The sequence below is a fragment of the Salmo salar genome, chromosome ssa16 (genome assembly GCF_905237065.1).
Source record: "Salmo salar chromosome ssa16, Ssal_v3.1, whole genome shotgun sequence".
Lineage (NCBI taxonomy): Eukaryota > Metazoa > Chordata > Actinopteri > Salmoniformes > Salmonidae > Salmo > Salmo salar.
The window spans coordinates 34,801,178-34,817,622 of NC_059457.1; the positions used below are offsets into that span (position 1 = coordinate 34,801,178).

The 16,445-nt window shown below is 40.7% G+C and overlaps 1 protein-coding gene across 1 annotated transcript; it reads right to left on the minus strand.

Annotated features, from left to right (window-relative positions):
* Positions 1-1,503: 1,503 nt before the first annotated feature.
* Positions 1,504-10,614, minus strand: LOC106573671 (charged multivesicular body protein 1a). The gene is made up of 7 exons (XM_014148937.2): positions 10,419-10,614; positions 9,789-9,808; positions 9,617-9,694; positions 8,679-8,825; positions 8,363-8,491; positions 5,360-5,556; positions 1,504-5,112 (listed from the first exon to the last, which is right to left on the minus strand). The coding sequence occupies exons 1-7, from the start codon at positions 10,423-10,425 to the stop codon at positions 5,091-5,093; spliced, it is 600 nt and encodes a 199-aa protein (XP_014004412.1). The 5' UTR covers positions 10,426-10,614; the 3' UTR covers positions 1,504-5,090.
* Between the last annotated feature and the right edge of the window lie 5,831 nt (positions 10,615-16,445).

The following is a 16,445-nucleotide window of genomic DNA, read 5'->3' on the forward strand; positions in this document are numbered from 1 at the left end:
AAATATGTAACAATTTCAAATACTTTATTGAGTTGCAGTTCGTATAAAGAAATCAGTCAATTGAAATATATTAATTAGGCCCTAATCTATGGATTTTACATGACTGAAAATACAGATATGCATCTGTTGTTCAGATACCTTAAAAAAAAAGTAGGGGCGTGGATCAGAAAACCAGTCAGTATCTGGCGTGACAACACGCTGTCGTACACGTCGATCCAGAGCATCCCACACATGCTCAATGCTCTGGTGAGTATGCAATCAAGAACTGGGACATTTTCAGCTTCCAGGTAATTGTGTACAGATTCTTGTGACATGGGGCCATGCATTATCATGATGGTGGCGGATGAATGGCACGAGAATGGGCCTCAGGAACTCGTCACGGTATCTCTATGCATTCAAATTGCCATCGACAAAATGCAATTGTGTTCGTTGTCTGTAGCTTATGCCTGCTCATACCATAACCCCACCACCATGGTGCACACCATGGGACACTCTGTTCACTAAGTTGAAAAACTGCTCACCCACACAACGCCATACACGTGGTCTGCGGTTATGAGGCCAGTTGGACGTACTGACAAATTCTCTAAAACAATATTAGAGGCAGCTTACGGTAGAGAAATGAACATTCAATTATCTGGCAACAGCTCTGGTGGTCATTCCTGCAGTCAGTATGCCAATTGCACACTCCCTCAAAACATTAGACATCTGTGGCACTGTGTTGTGTGACAAAACTGCACATTTTAGAGTGGCCTTTTATTGTTCCCAGCACAAGGTGCACCTGTGTAATGATCATGCTGTTTAATCTGTCAGGTGGATGGATTTTCTTGGCAAAGGAGAAATTCTCACTAACAGGGATGTAAAAGAATGTGTGCTCAAAATTTGAGAGAAATAAGCTTCTTCTGCATATGGAACATTTCTGGGATCTTTTATTTCAGCTGATAAAACATGGGACTAAAACTTTACATGTTGTGTTTATATTTTTGTTCAGCATAGTGTGTGAGAGGGGGAGCACCTGGTATGTTTGTCGAGCAGAAGGGTGGATTTAAGGTGTTGAAGCTAGTCTGTTCTAGTACCAGATATTTGATGTCTGGTAAGCTCTAGAATAACACATCCTCTGTGTGCTATAGAAAATCTAGGTTGAAAGTAGTAGGCATCTTGAGATTTTGTAACCTTTATGGTTTTATCTATGGAGAAACGTGTCTAGTCCACGAGACCATGCTGCAACGGAAGTTTGATGAGCCACTACAGGAACATGTTTCACTATCAAATTCTCTTGATCTTTGGACCGCAGCATATTTGATCACTGAGCAAAAACATAGCGACCATGAACACACACAATGCACGGTGTCCAATTCCAGGTCACTGCTAAGTATTGCTGATGGGACATTCGTACACAACGAATGCAATTGTGAAATTTGATACCACCATTTGTATGATGTAAGGGAACCCCTGTGCTCTCTGAACAGCAAGGGCACATCACATAAGATGAATGGATTCATAACATGAAGTTTCTTTCCTGACGTTTTAATAGGTTAAGTGAGTCCAGTCAGTATTTTTTCTGAGAAAGCTATTCAATCGATCATAGATAGTGAGTGTAGCCACTTTCATTGTATTGATAAGAGTGCAGTTATCTATTGTGCAGTATGTGGCCTACTTTGACTCATGACTCAGAGGTTTCAAGAAAAAAGGGAGAGGTCTGGTCTTCTGTGAAAGCATTTAAGCCAACAACCTGCTGAACTGGAGAGCTCTCCAGACATTTCGCAGAGTGACAGTTGTTAAGAGCCACAGGGCAGATAGTATACCTCACAATAGACACAGGGAAAAAAGCCCTTGTTAAGATTCCATCCACACCCATCCACACCTAGTGCCTTCAGAAAGTATTCACACCCTTTACTTTTTCCAAATGTTATTGTTTTACAGCCTGAATTTAAAATTGATAACATTTTGATTTGTCATTGACCTACACACAATACCCCATAATGTCAAAAGTATAATTATGTTTTTAGAAATGTTTACAATTTAATTAGAAATGAAAATCTGAAATGTCTTGAGTCAATAAGTATTCAGACCCTTTGTTATGGCAAGCCTAAATAAGTTCAGGGGTAAAAATGTGCTTAACAAGTCACATAGGAAGTTGCATGGACTCACTGTGTGCAATAATAATGTTTAACATGATTTTTGAATGACTACCTCATCTCTGTACTCCACACATAATTATTGGTAATGTCCCTGAGTCGAGCAATGCATTTCAAACAGATTCAACCTCAAAGACCAGAGAAGTTTTCAAATGCCTCACAAAGAAGGGCACCTATTGGTGGATGGGTCAACATAAAAATAAGCAGACATCAAAATGTATCTTATTGCATGGTGAAGTTATTAATTACACTTTACATGGTGTATCACTACAAAGATACAGGCATCCTTCCTAACTCAGTTGCCGGAGAGGAAGGAAACCACTCAAGGATTTCACCATGAGGCCAATGGTGACTTTAAAACAGTTAGAGTTTAATGGCTGTGATAGGAGAAAACTGAGGATGGATCAACAACATTGTAGTTATTCCACAATACTAACCTAATTGATAAAGTGAAAAGGAAGCCTGTACAGAATACAAATATTCCAAAACATGCATCCTGTTTGCTATAAGGCACTAATGTAAAACTGCAAAAAAATGTGGCAAAGAAATTAACTTTATGTCCTGAATAAAAAGTGTTATGTTTGGGGCAAATACAACACATCACTGAGTACCACTCTTCCTATTTTTAAGCATGGTGGTGGCTCCATCATGTTATGGCTATGCTTGTCATTGGCAAGGACTAAAAATAAACAGAAGAGCTAAGCACAGGCAAAATTGGGTTCAGTCTGCTTTCCAACAGACACTGGGAGACAAATTCACCTTTTAGCAGGACAATAACTTAAAATACAAGGCCAAATCTACACCTTAGTTGCTTACCAAGACAACATTGAATGTTCCTGAGTGGATTCAGGCTGTAACACAACAAAGCGTGGAATAAGTCAAGGGGTATGAATACTTTCTGAAGCCATTGTACTGTAGACAATTTAGACCCTTGTTTTAGCATGACCACGGGGAGAAATTAGGTTTACTTTGAAGCTGTACAGTAGGCATGTACAGTATAAGAAGTCTGTCTCTCTGACATCAACAGTTACCTACAACATGACCTGTTTACACCAGATGAATGCATAACACAAACAATATTTACTGGCGGCAAGCATGTTATATAATCTGAAAGGCTAATAATAATGACCATCACTCCACACAGAAAAGGAAGCAAAATAATTGTGTGAAGCAGTACTGCAGAGAAATGTTCACAGCATCACAGATCATTTTTTAACAGCACGAACTCCTCAGTATGTGAGCTTATTTTGGCAAAGAGTAAAACATGCATTTGAGGATGTGTTGAAACAGCACCCACAGTCTCATGGTTGAACTCATGTCGTGGTTACATGGTTTCCTGGTTACAAATGCTGCAACCATAGGACAAGCCAGAAGTATATCAGTTTGCTCGTGGTGCCATCTGCCGCTGTCATTTCCTGAGTGTTGAAATGACAAAATGTTCATATCAGATGGCTAAATATACCAAAATACTGCAAAACTTGCATACCTTTGAGTATTAATAACCATCCCCATGTAAAATAAAAGAAAGGAATGTATTCCCAAAATGTCTTCGCTACAGAAGCCAAATATCTGGTTTGTATGTGATGTGGACAGAAAGGGGACATCTGTGTTATATGGCAACATAATTCAAGGGTTCGGGACTATAAAGGTTCTATCTGCACTTGTCAAAATGTTTTAATTGACATAGCCTTGTTCGGTTCAATGTTCTCTACCTATATAGTACTCTAAATACCCCCATTCATGTTGTTAAATTCAAAAGAATACAAGATAAAAAATTGCTAACACATTTCAAACCAATGAGGGTTCGGAACTTTAAAGCCAATCACCTCAGAATATTCTTTTGGCAGATAGAACCTTATAGTCCCAAAACCTCGATATTAAAACCTTACATAGGATCACTATGTCTAACTAGATACATCCAGGCACTGAGGAGAAGATGCATATACCTGCATCCCAATAAGGCATACATATTCAAAGCAACATAACATAGGCATGAATTAACAATCTATTTTAACAGAAATAATCAGGAAAACAAAAAATATGACTGAGAATTGTCCTCCCTCTATACAGAAATAATGACATTATGTCAGAGGATTATTTCTTTTAAGAGTTGGGAAAAATCAGTAGACAATAGTGTTTCTTCATTTTGTTTGTTAGTGTTGTCAATACAGTGTGTCAAGAGATGTCTGTGGTTTAGTGCCGAACAGAGTGCAAACTGGGAAACATCAGAGCACTCTAAATAATAGTCCCCATTCAAGTCAATGATTTGTCCGTTCTATTCATTCTATCTTATCTGATAGGCAAAATCCAGATAAATAACTTTTGGGGGTCCAAGCTTCCCTATATTACACAAATGTGTCTGTTTTAAAACACCTTTTTCCAATATACTATTTGGACATTTTGCTAAACTCTTCATGTTCTCAGGAAAACCCTGACAATTCAAATATACATCCAAAAATATGTCATGTGACAATGTACTGAAATTCACAAGTACAACTGACCAAGGGGGATATTTTTCTCTCTATATTGTTGTGAAGGGCCCGTAAGTCAGCATTTCACTGTTAGTCTACACCTGTTGTTTACGAAGCATGTGACAAATAACACTTTATTTTGATTTGAGGGATCCCTAATTAATATAAGACAATGAGTGAGAGATGGAAAGACTGATATGTGAAAAGGGAAATGAAAGGTGGAAAAAAAGAGAAGTGCAACAGAAAAAGAAAGAGCCGGACAGAGGGGGAAGAGCGAGAGGAAGAGAGAGACCCATGCCTTCTCAGGTGGTATTTTCAGCACCACAGTGTGAGTGTGTATATAAATAGACGTGAGGATGGAAATCAATAGTCTCATTAGGTCCTCACGGTATGAACAGTTTGATAGAATCACACAGCTCCCAGCTGTTTGTTTCCAAGCGGTTGTCAAGCCTCCATCTGTCTAGCGAATAGTTGAGAGATATGTTCAGTTCCGCAAAGCAGCCAACCTGCAACGTAAATAAAAGTGTAACTGTTGATTTATATGAAAATCTTTGGTGTATGTGCATGTTGATCATTGGAATATCACTATGCATAATTAGAAAGGGGATCCATCATAGCACTAACACATCTAGCCAGAATCTACACTACTTTACAGTCAAATAATTGGAGAATAGCTTGTCAACACATTTCCTTAATTTAGAAAACAAGCCAAATGTCCCACACTAACCAGTGAAAGCTGCATTGTTAGGGTACCTGCGAGACAGCTGGTCCTCCTTCTCCTGCTGTGAGCGTGAGGAACTCTCTCCCAATGAGGTGGCTCCTGCAGGCAGCTGGCTGAGCTGGTCCATCACCTCCAGACCACTCTCTTCTGCTATCTGGACAATGAGGTCATCCACCTGGTCCTGGGGCGTGGTCAGTGTGGTGGCCGAGCTCATAGAGTCCTCCATCACCTATAGGTGAGTGGGTTTATGTTGTTTCACAATTAATGCAATTATACAGAAGGGTACAGTAATGCATGTTGAGATAAAGGGTTTAGTGAACTAGGATAATGGTCGAGGAGGCAGAGTGAGCTAGAGGTCTTAGGGAAGAAGGGGACACGTGAACAAGAGGCTTGAAAACTAATGACTTCAAGAAATGAAATTGATTAGGAGTACAACCATTATGTACACTGAACAAAAATGTAAATGCAGCATGTAAAGTGTTGGTCCCATGTTTCATACGCTCAAAAAGCTTTTTTCTCCCAAATTTCTTTTGCACAAATTCTTTTACATCCCTGTTAGTGAGCATTTATACTTTTCCAAGATAATCCATCCACTTGAAAGGTGTGGCATATTAAGAAACTGATTAAACACAATGCAAATAGTCCGGGTAGCCATTTGATTAGCTGTTCAGGAGTCTTATGGCTTGGGGGTAAAAACTGTTGAGAAGCCTTCTTGTCCTAGACTTGGCACTCCGGTACCGCTTGCCATGCGGTAGTAGAGAGAACAGTCTATGACTGAGGTGGCTGGGGTCTTTGACAATTTTTAGGGTCTTCCTCTGACACCACCTGGTATAGAGGTCCTGGATGTCAGGCAGCTTAACCCCAGTGATGTACTGGGCCGTACACACTACCCTCCGTAGTGCCTTGCGGTCAGAGGCCGAGATTTAATTGCCGTACCAGGCAGTGATGCAACCAGTCAGGATGCTCTCGATGTTGCAGCTGTGGAACCTTGAGGATCTCAGGACCCATGCCAAATCTTTTTCATTTCCTGAGGGGGAATAGGCTTTGTCGTGCCCTCTTCACAACTGTCTTGGTGTGTTTCGACCATTCTAGTTTGTTGTTGATGTGGACACCGAGGAACTTGAAGCTCTCAACCTGCTCCATTACAGCCCCGTCGATGAGAATGGGGGCGTGCTCGGTCCTCCTTTTCCTGTAGTCCACAAGCATCTCCTTTGTCTTAATCACATTGAGGGAGAGGTTGTTATTCTGGCACCACACGGCCAGGTCTCTGACCTCCTCCCTATAGGCTGTCTCGTCGTTGTCTGTGATCAGGCCTACCACTGCAAACTTAATGATGGTGTTGGAGTCATGCCGGGCCATGCAGTCGTGGGTGAACAGGGACTACAGGAGGGGACTGAGCACACACCCCTGTGGAGCTCCAGTGTTGAGAATGAGCGTGGCAGATGTGTTGCTACCTACCCTCACCACCTGGGGGCGGCCCGTCAGGAAGTCCAGGATCCAGTTGCAGAGGGAGGTGTTTAGTCCCAGGATCCTTAGCTTAGTGATGAGCTTTGGGGGTACTATGGTGTTGAGCTGTAGTCAATGAATAGCATTCTCACATAAGTGTTCCTTTTGTCCAGGTGGGAAAGGGCAGTGTGGAGTGCAATAGAGATTGCATCATCTGTGGATCTGTTTGGGCTGTATGCAAATTGGAGAGGGTCTAGGGTTTCTGGGATAATGGTGTTGATGTGAGCCATTACCAACCTTTCAAAGCACTTCATGGCTACGGACGTGAGTGCTACGGGTCTGTAGTCATTTAGGCAGGTTGCCTTTGTGTTCTTGGGCACAGGGACTATGGTGGTCTGCTTGAAACTGTTGGTATTACAGACTCAATCAGGGACATGATGTCAGTGAAGACACCTGCGAAAATGTCAGTGAAGACACCTGCCAGTTGGTCAGCACATGCCCGGAGCACACGTCCTGGTAATCCGTCTGGCCCCGCAACCTTGTGTATGTTGACCTGTTTAAAGGTTTTACTCACGTTGGCAACGGAGAGTGTGATCACACAGTCATCCAGAACAGCTGATGCTCTCATGCATGCCTCAGTGTTGCTTGCCTCAAAGCGAGCATAGAAGTGATTTAGCTCGTCTGGTAGGCTTGTGTCACTGGGCAGCGCAAGCCCTGCCACATAAGACGAGTGTCGGAGCCGGTGTAGTATGATTCAATCTTAGCCCTGTATTGACGCTTTACCTGCTTGATGGTTCGTCGCAGAGCATAGCAGGATTTCTTGTAAGCTTCCGGGCTAGAGTCCCGCACCTTGAAAGCAGCAGCTCTACCCTTTAGCTTAGAGCGAATGTTGCCTGTAATCCATGGCTTCTGGTTGGGGTATGTACGTACAGTCACTGTGGGGACGACATCCTCGATGCACTTATTGATAAAGCCAGTGACTGATGTGGTGTACTCCTCAATGCCATCGGAAGAATCCCAGAACATGTTCCAGTCTGTGATAGCAAAACAGTCCTGTAGTTTAGCATCTGCTTCATCTGACCACTTTTTTTTATAGACCGAGTCACTGGTGCTTCCTGCTTTAATTTTAGCTTGTAAGCAGGAATCAGGAGGATAGAGTTGTAGTCGGATTTACCAAATGGAGGGCGAGGGAGAGCTTTATACGCGTCTCTGTGTGTGAAGTACACAACCGCAGACCAGGTGTAACCACACCAGCCCAGGACCTCCACATCCGGCTTCTTCACCTGTGGGTTCTGTCTGTAATAAAGCCCTTCTGTGGGGAAGAACTAATTCTGATTGGCTAGGCCTGGCACCCAGGTGGGTGGACCTGACTCTCAAGTGGGTGGGCGTATGCCCTCCCAGGCCCATCCATGAAAGCGCCCCTGCCTAGTTGTGAAATCCATAGATTTAGGCCTGATTAATTTATTTCAATTGACTGATTTCCTTCTATGAACCGTAACTCAGTAAAATCTTTGAAATTGTTGCATGTTGCATTTATATTTTTGTTTAATATAGATGAGGAACATTTTCTATAAACTTGTGCTACTCACCGAGGTGTGAACATCCAGGTTCTGGACCTGCGTCTCAAACTTGTCCATAACAGCAGACACCTTCTGCAGGTCCATGGAACCCAGCGCTTTGTCCAGTGCCTTGGTGACCTGCGTCATATTCTTTGTGACCTAGGGATATAAAACACAGGAGTGCCACACACAAAGGTAGGACAGAGAGTGCATCTCTATGAAAGTAGCCAGTAGCGAGGATGGTTGAGATTGGGGGTCAAGAGAAAAGATGACAATGACTAATGTGAGACACACAATTGGATGATATTAACATATGATTATGATTAGGCAGAGGGAATAGACTCACCGCTTTCATAGTGACAGCAGTCTGGACCTTGGAGGCAACAGCATCAACACGGGATGCCATGCGCAGACAATTAAGGCCCTCGTTCTTCTTACGGATGGCATTCTCTGCATATACTCTGGCAACTTCCACATTCTTCTGCTGAAGAGCCTGGTGAGACGAACATACACACTAAAAGTCAGTTTAGTTGCCTATGAAAACAAGTTCAGGGGCTGCATGTGTAACAATCATCTTACAGTAGGAATACTGATCTGGGATCAGGTCCCCCCTGTCCATGTAATCTTATTCATTGTGATCAAAAAGGCAAAACTGTCCCTAAATAAGCAATCTCTACTCTGAGACGTTTGATACATATGGCCCTTGGTCGTCTGTTTAAATCCTTAGGACAGTAATGGACTGGTGCAGCCTCAACCATGATCTTCCACTGCCACCTGCTGGTTAATGTGCTGCACACATCTTTATTCGACCTGTCCAGTCAGACGCCAACTGAACACTTAACGCTTATGCCTAATAATTATTACGTTAAATTAACTATTTATTGGCACGATTTTCAACAATAATGTTGTTTATACGCTATTGGGATAGACTGACTGCTGATCCTGTAATACCACAGGAGGATTGTGGCACCTTAATTGGGGAGGATGGGCTTGTGGTAATGGCTGAAGCGGAATAAGTGGAATGGTATCAAATACGTCAAACATGGTTTCCATGTGTTTGATGCCATTCCATTTGCTCCATTCCAGCCATTATTATGAGCCGTCCTCACCTCAGCAGCCTTCACTGAACCATACCACACCCTGTATACCCGTAACCTGGGTCGCGTTAAGTAGGGCCCAGTGCAAACCATATAGCAAAATGTTTTGCATCAGAAAACAAAAGTCTACTACACACAACCATGTTCTAGCCTACATTCTTTCTCAGAAAGCCCTCCCTTTACTCACCTTTTTAACTTTGGCTTGCTCAGATTTGGAATCTTTCTCTGCCTTTTTGGCAAGTTTTTCGAGCTGTTTTGCTGTAAACTGTTAGAGAAGTATAAGCAGACATTTTACAGTGTAAAATTTTGTATTAACTATGTTTAAGCTCCACAAAGACAATGGCTAATTTCTTATATACCTTCAGTTGGAAGAGTGTGTCTGAAAGAAAGAAAGAAAAAAATGGGATGAGGGGTGATACACAGATACAGCCCAGTGCATTGGGCCTGGAATACTTTGTACTAACAGTGTGCAATGACGACTATGACAGTCTGAGGGCAACTAGCTAGTGATATGTGTCTTGATCAAAATCATAGAATTGTATAAGTTGTCAACGCGTTCTGATCATTTCAAACTCTACACTACTCCAATGGCGATAACACACGTAATGCTAGCCACCTACCTACAAATAAATAAAAACGGGAAGATAGCTAGCTATCTAGACAGTTTAGAAAAATAATCTCTTCAATAGCCATGTAGCTAACGTTACTCGTCTAAACCTTAACGTTTCTTCTTTGAATACTCGTCTAGCTTCTGGTGACATGACATTGCAGTGAGATTTTAATAGCTAACTATAAAACGTGTATATTTGGTAAAATCTAATATAAACTAATATTAGGCTAGTAGCAAGCTATCATAACATTTAGCTTATCGACTGGCTGCCAAGCTTTTCCTTTATGCTAGTTTATGTCGGCTAACTAGCATTATAACGCACGACATAGATCAAAGTAAATTGACAATCTCGTCAAATCAAAAGTCGAAAACGACTTACCATCCATATCAGCGTGCCTTCACTTGACCTAAAACATTTGTTTTAGTTTGACAGCGAGCTAATTTCCTTAATGTTTTTGATATTCTGTTTTTGTGTTGAGTCTTTCTTTCTCCAAAGGAGGTTAGCCAAAGCCACGCCCCCTTTCCGCTAGCGGCGTATTCCAGCCTAAATACGTCCACGTCATTGGTCAAACGCATGAGAGCGTTGATTGGATAGATTCAGAAAACCTCAGCCAGGCGCGTGCAGTCAAAAGCGTGCTGTCAAAAAGCACTAGTTACTGTTTCTAACAACAACATATGAGAAGAATGAACCTCAATATCGCCACAGCCAGTAGCGATATTAGGATGTAAATATTGGTGGGGCAAACTAAAAAATACAATTTTAGATGCATGACAGCAAAGCCACAACACAACACTAAACAATACATTAAGTGCACTATAACGGTGGCAAACGGTGCCCACAAACTGTTAGGGCCTACATAAAGCTGTCCCTAAAGCACAGCTTCCTTTTCAGCACCATGGAGGGAATCCTTACCACTGGTACACCTGGCTATCAGCGGAGCCTTGTCTGGCAGCGAAACAGTTTATTCAGCCTCATTTACTGCCTTTAAAAAAAACATAGCTGATATGGCTGACTTTGTTAAATAAATGTGGTTTCTACAGACAACTGAGATGTACAAACTATGGCATAAGGCCCTGGGGATGATGAGAAGATGAAAGGCAATCCCTAATTTCGATTAAGACATTAATGAGAGAGCTAGGATGGACATAGTCAATATAACTATTTCTTCAGCACTTTTGAAATGTACAGCAACAGAATTCAGAACATGGATTCAGAACATGGGCTTTCTTACAGTATTCTCATTGTACACCAAGTCAGAACCGTGGGATAAATAAAGGAGGCATGTAAGCAGACAATGAAACATCTTACAATATTCGATGATTACATTTCTCTAAAACAGACTATAGGATACATGTGCAGCACCAAGTCATAACAGTAGGCTAAATTATGAGGGGAAAGGGGACCAAATTATTAGGGTGAGTGAGGCACATGGGCTACTAACAGCTACACAACATACACTTAGTACTACTTTCTTAGCTACAGTATACATATCTCCCTGGCATATTACATCATTTATGCGGCAGCGTACAAGACATTTTTGGACTCACCGTTGTTGTGCTGTGCTCACTTGAACAAGAAGGTGGCACGGCGGTCCAAGTTGCAGGCATATTTTGAAATTCAACTTTGTCATCAAAGTCTGGCATTCTCTGGATTTCTGGTGTGTTCAAGACAACTGGGAACTCTGGGAAAAAACAAGGTTGAATCATAACATCAGTGATGTTCTCATATGTATATAGTGTATTCTATTCTACTGTATTTTAGTCAATGCCACTCCGACATTGCTCAATCTAATATTTATATATTTCTTAATTCTATTCTTTTACTTTTAGATTTGTGTGTATTGTTGTGAATCGTTTTTAGATATTACTGCACTGTCAGATACCACTGCACTGTTGGAGCTAGGAATAACAATAACGCAATAACATCTGCTAAATATGTGTTTGTGACCAATAACATTTGATTTGATTTAGAAAGAGGCCCGAGTTCCCGACTTGGAATTCCAAATTGGATGACAGTTCAATACGTATTTTCCCAGTCAGAGGTCGTTTTTTTCAGAGTTTCCAGTTGTCTTGAACTCACTGAAATCTGAGATTTCCCAGTTCCAATTTTCCAGTTGTTTTGAATGCAGCAGAAGTCATGCAGGACTGACAGCATGGACAATTTATTAAACATTTACTAGCCCATGGTGTTGCGTGTGAATGTTTATTATTTTAAGCTTGGAAAAGAGACCCTTTCAGACAGATGTTTTAAATTCTTAAACCCAGACTTGGACCACACACCCTCTCCACTGAATAGCAAGCAGTGGAAGCAAAATAGTAATTGCTTTGCAACGCTTGCAGTTAGCCACTGATTCCTTCCAAACCACTCATTGTTGAATTTGCGATTTCCGACTTGCTGTGTAATGTTCATGTCCAATGGCCGATGAGCTCCGATATGTTTTATCTATAATTTCTCTTCATATGAAAAGGATTTGCCAGTAGATTGTCAACGTAATTCATGATGATGACTTCATGTCTAGCTTGTTAGCTAAGATTTTAAAAGTATGATGTTGACATGATCAGTCCAATCAAAGCGATGGTAAATATAACGTGATTTGACGTCATTTTATCTGTGGCCAATGACCTTGAGCCTTCTTGGATGGGTACTTCTAATATAAATCTATGGCAGCACCCAAGGGGGCTTGAACTGCCTAGCTCTCCCTCTAAATAAAAGAAAAGAAAATGTTATTAGTCACGTACACATGGTTGGCAGATGTTATTGCGAGTGTTGCGAAATGCTTGTGCTTCTAGTTCCGACAGTGCAGCAATATCTAACAAGTAATCTAACAATTCCACAACTACCTAATACACACAAATCTAAGTAAAGGGATGGAATAAGAATATGTACATATAAATATATGGATGGGACATGACCGACCGGCATAGACGAGATGCAATAGATGGTAGAAAATACAGTATATAACATCTGGGATGAGTAATGCAAGATATGTAAACATCATTATTAAAGTGGCATTAGTAAAGTGACTAGTGATCCATTTGTTAGTGGCCAATTATTTCAAGTCTGTATGTAGGCAGCAGCCTCACTGTGTTACAGTGGCGGTTCTAGACCATTTCAACTGGGGGGGCCAAGCTGGGGCCAGTTGCACTGTTAGAGAGGCCAGTTACATTAGACGTTATTGTTGTCATATCGTTTTGCATGTGGTACGATACTGTTGTGTTCCGCCTAAAGCCGTCCCTCTAGAAAATGTGTGGGTTAAATTAGTGTTCCGCGTTGCCACTATATAATAACGGATGTAAAAAAAGAACAATAGCAAAAATGAGTTATGTAAAAATTATTTCATACTCCACATTTAGGGGGGCCACAAGGGGGTCCAAAATTGTTGTCACAGGGGCACTGCCCCTGTGGGCAGGCAGTTTGCCCCCCATGATGCGTTGTGCAGACCGCACCACTCTCTGGAGAGCCCTGCGGTTGTGGGCTCCTGTATTTTCACCGCACTCACAACACGTGCCTGATTTTCTCTTCTTTTTAAATGTTTTTTATTTTTTTATCAACAACAAATCCATACAGGAAGTACATGTGGGAACACAAGTATATATAAATAATATACAAAAGACAATTGGGCTAGTGGTACAATATCACATTACTCAAGACCTTAAGGGACATACATACACTTATAATTCTAACAGCTTTTTTGTTAGTAGAGTATTTAATTGTCTTAAAATATAGTTCAATTTCTTTTTGTAAGTTAAGAAAATGTAGAGTTTTGTTTGTAAATTTACATTTGTGAATATGACATTTGGCCAAAAGAATAATGAAATTAATTACATAAAATTGTTTCAGCTTATTTCTATCGTTGGTAAAGAATCCAAGCAGTACATCTCTCCACAATAGTGTAAGATCTTCATAAATGTGTTCAATTATAAATCTACTGATTTCTTGCCAAAGTTTCCTTACATAAGTACAATGCCAAAAAAGATGCAACACTGTTTCTGGGAGGTCATTACAAAAGGTACAATTTGAGTTTACGTTTTCCTTAAACTTCTTCATATAGTGGTTGACAGGAAAATATTTATGGACAATTTGAACGGAAACTTCCTTCATTTTGTTAACAAGTAGGTATGTGTGTGGCAACGTCCAAACTTTTTGACTAATGACGTGGACGTATGTAGGCTGGGATACGCCCCTATCTAAAAACGGGCGCGGCTTTGGTTAACCTCGATTGGGGGGAAAAAAGACGCGTATGGGATACTCTGCCTAGTCAGAACAGGTCACGTGAGAGAAGCTTTTCTGTTGCTGAAGCTTAAATGGAAGAGGCCATTATTGTTAGTCACATGACATGATGCTTTCTTTAACCCCTTGTCCACTCTCCAAAGTACACTATCAATTTCCCCAAATCATAAGCATAAACTATTATTTAAAGGTATGCTCTGAGAAGGCTCATAGAAGACAGGCTATGTACACACTGCCCACAAAATGAGGTGGAAACTGAGCTGCACTTCCTAATCTCCTGCCATATTAGAGCCACATATTTCCCTCAGATTACACAGACCCACAAAGAATAAGAAAACAAATCCAATTTTGATAAACTCCCATATCTATTGGTTGAAATACCAGTGTGCAATCACACCATTGTAAATTATTTCCCCTTTTGTACTTTAACTATTTGCACATCATTACAACACTGTATATAGACATACTATGAACTTTGACATGTCTTTATTCTTTTGTGAGTGTAATGTTTACTGTAAAATTGTATTGTTTATTTCACTTTTGTTTATTATCTATTTCACTTGCTTTGGCAGTGTAAACATATATTGCCAATGAAGCCCCTTGAATTGAGACAGAGACAGAGACAGAGAGACAGACAGAGAGACAGACAGAGAGAGAGAGAGAGAGAGAGAGAGAGAGAGAGAGAGAGATGTGCTGTCTGAGTAATGCCCCAGGCATTGACAGACACACCAATAGACAAAGCATGGATACTTGCAGGTTGTGTTGACCAAATGTCAGATGGGGTCTGCAGTGAGCCAGCAAGCAAATGAGGGTAAGCAACCAGGCTTAAGCTCTTTATGGTAGTTATTTGTCTTGATTATTGCAAATTGCACAACCCTTAATTAATGTCTATGATAAATCTGTTGTATTAAAATAATTACATAAATTGAGAGAGAACAAACATTTTGAACATCATTGTTTACTGTCAGTGGCCAATAAACAGATTATAAAGTACTCTTGGGAGCAGATAGCCTACCAGTGTGAACATGTGTTCAGTGTTTTCAATGCAAACCCATCCACTTTAAGTGTACACATCTTCTTTTTGATTCACTATTTTCTTGTAAGCTTTGAGAAAGACCTTTGAGTCAGAAAGCTTATGAGCACTATGAAAATATTATACAAAGTTACAGTTTAGACTACCTTTTTGGTTGTTGCTAGGGGACAAAGACATTACTATTCTATTGGTTTTCCTTAAATTGAAAACAAAAACATAAATCCTTGCAAATGTTTTTTTTTGGTAACGCTCAAGTAAAAAATAACTGTAGTATTTCAGGTTTACAAATATTTCAACAGTTAAAATTACTAACACATGAATGAGTAGATAGCAGCTGTTGTTACGAGGTTAATCTTTATTGTTCCTTGAATGATGCTCCCTCTAACACTCTTAAGAAATTAGCACAATCCAATTTAAAGGTGCTTGCATTACACTGATCGATCCCCAAGAACAATCAGTGACACTATTGAGGCACGATATTCCACTGGTATTATTATAACAACCCTAATCACCCTTACTCATATCTACAAATTAAGACAACTCACTCAGATTCCTCACGATTGTGAAACCGTTGAGTGATACTTGAATTGGCTACATATGATACAGGAAGTTGCTGAAAGTAGAAGTCTTTTAGATTTAATTGCTACATTAAAGGTGGCATTTCCTGCCACGTGTTGGTTGTTATTTCACTTTCTGAAGAATATAACTTATACATGCCTTAATTAGCTTTGAGAAACTAAATGATATGACAATGTTCACTTCTTCATCTTCTAGTTATAGAGCCAAGTACGCCAACCCCCTCTCCAGCAGAGATTTCGGTTGGTGAAACTTCCTCCCCCTCTTCATTCATACCCCCTGCCATAATTGTCACTGCCCCATCCAAAGAGGACCTCTATGCTCAGCCACCCACCAAAACTATAGAGGAGGCAAACAAGGAGCCACGACCTAGAAGGCAACCAATCTGTGTTGGTAGAGCCATCACTAACAAGGCATAACGATTTTGGAAAAAGTAAGGTCACATAAATACTACAGGCCTGCCATCCCCTTGAGCCAATGATTCCCTATTCATCTGTGCTAGAGGAGTGCTAGATGTACCAATTGCAGTAACCCATTATAAGAAGTGGAAATAGATATGGACAGAT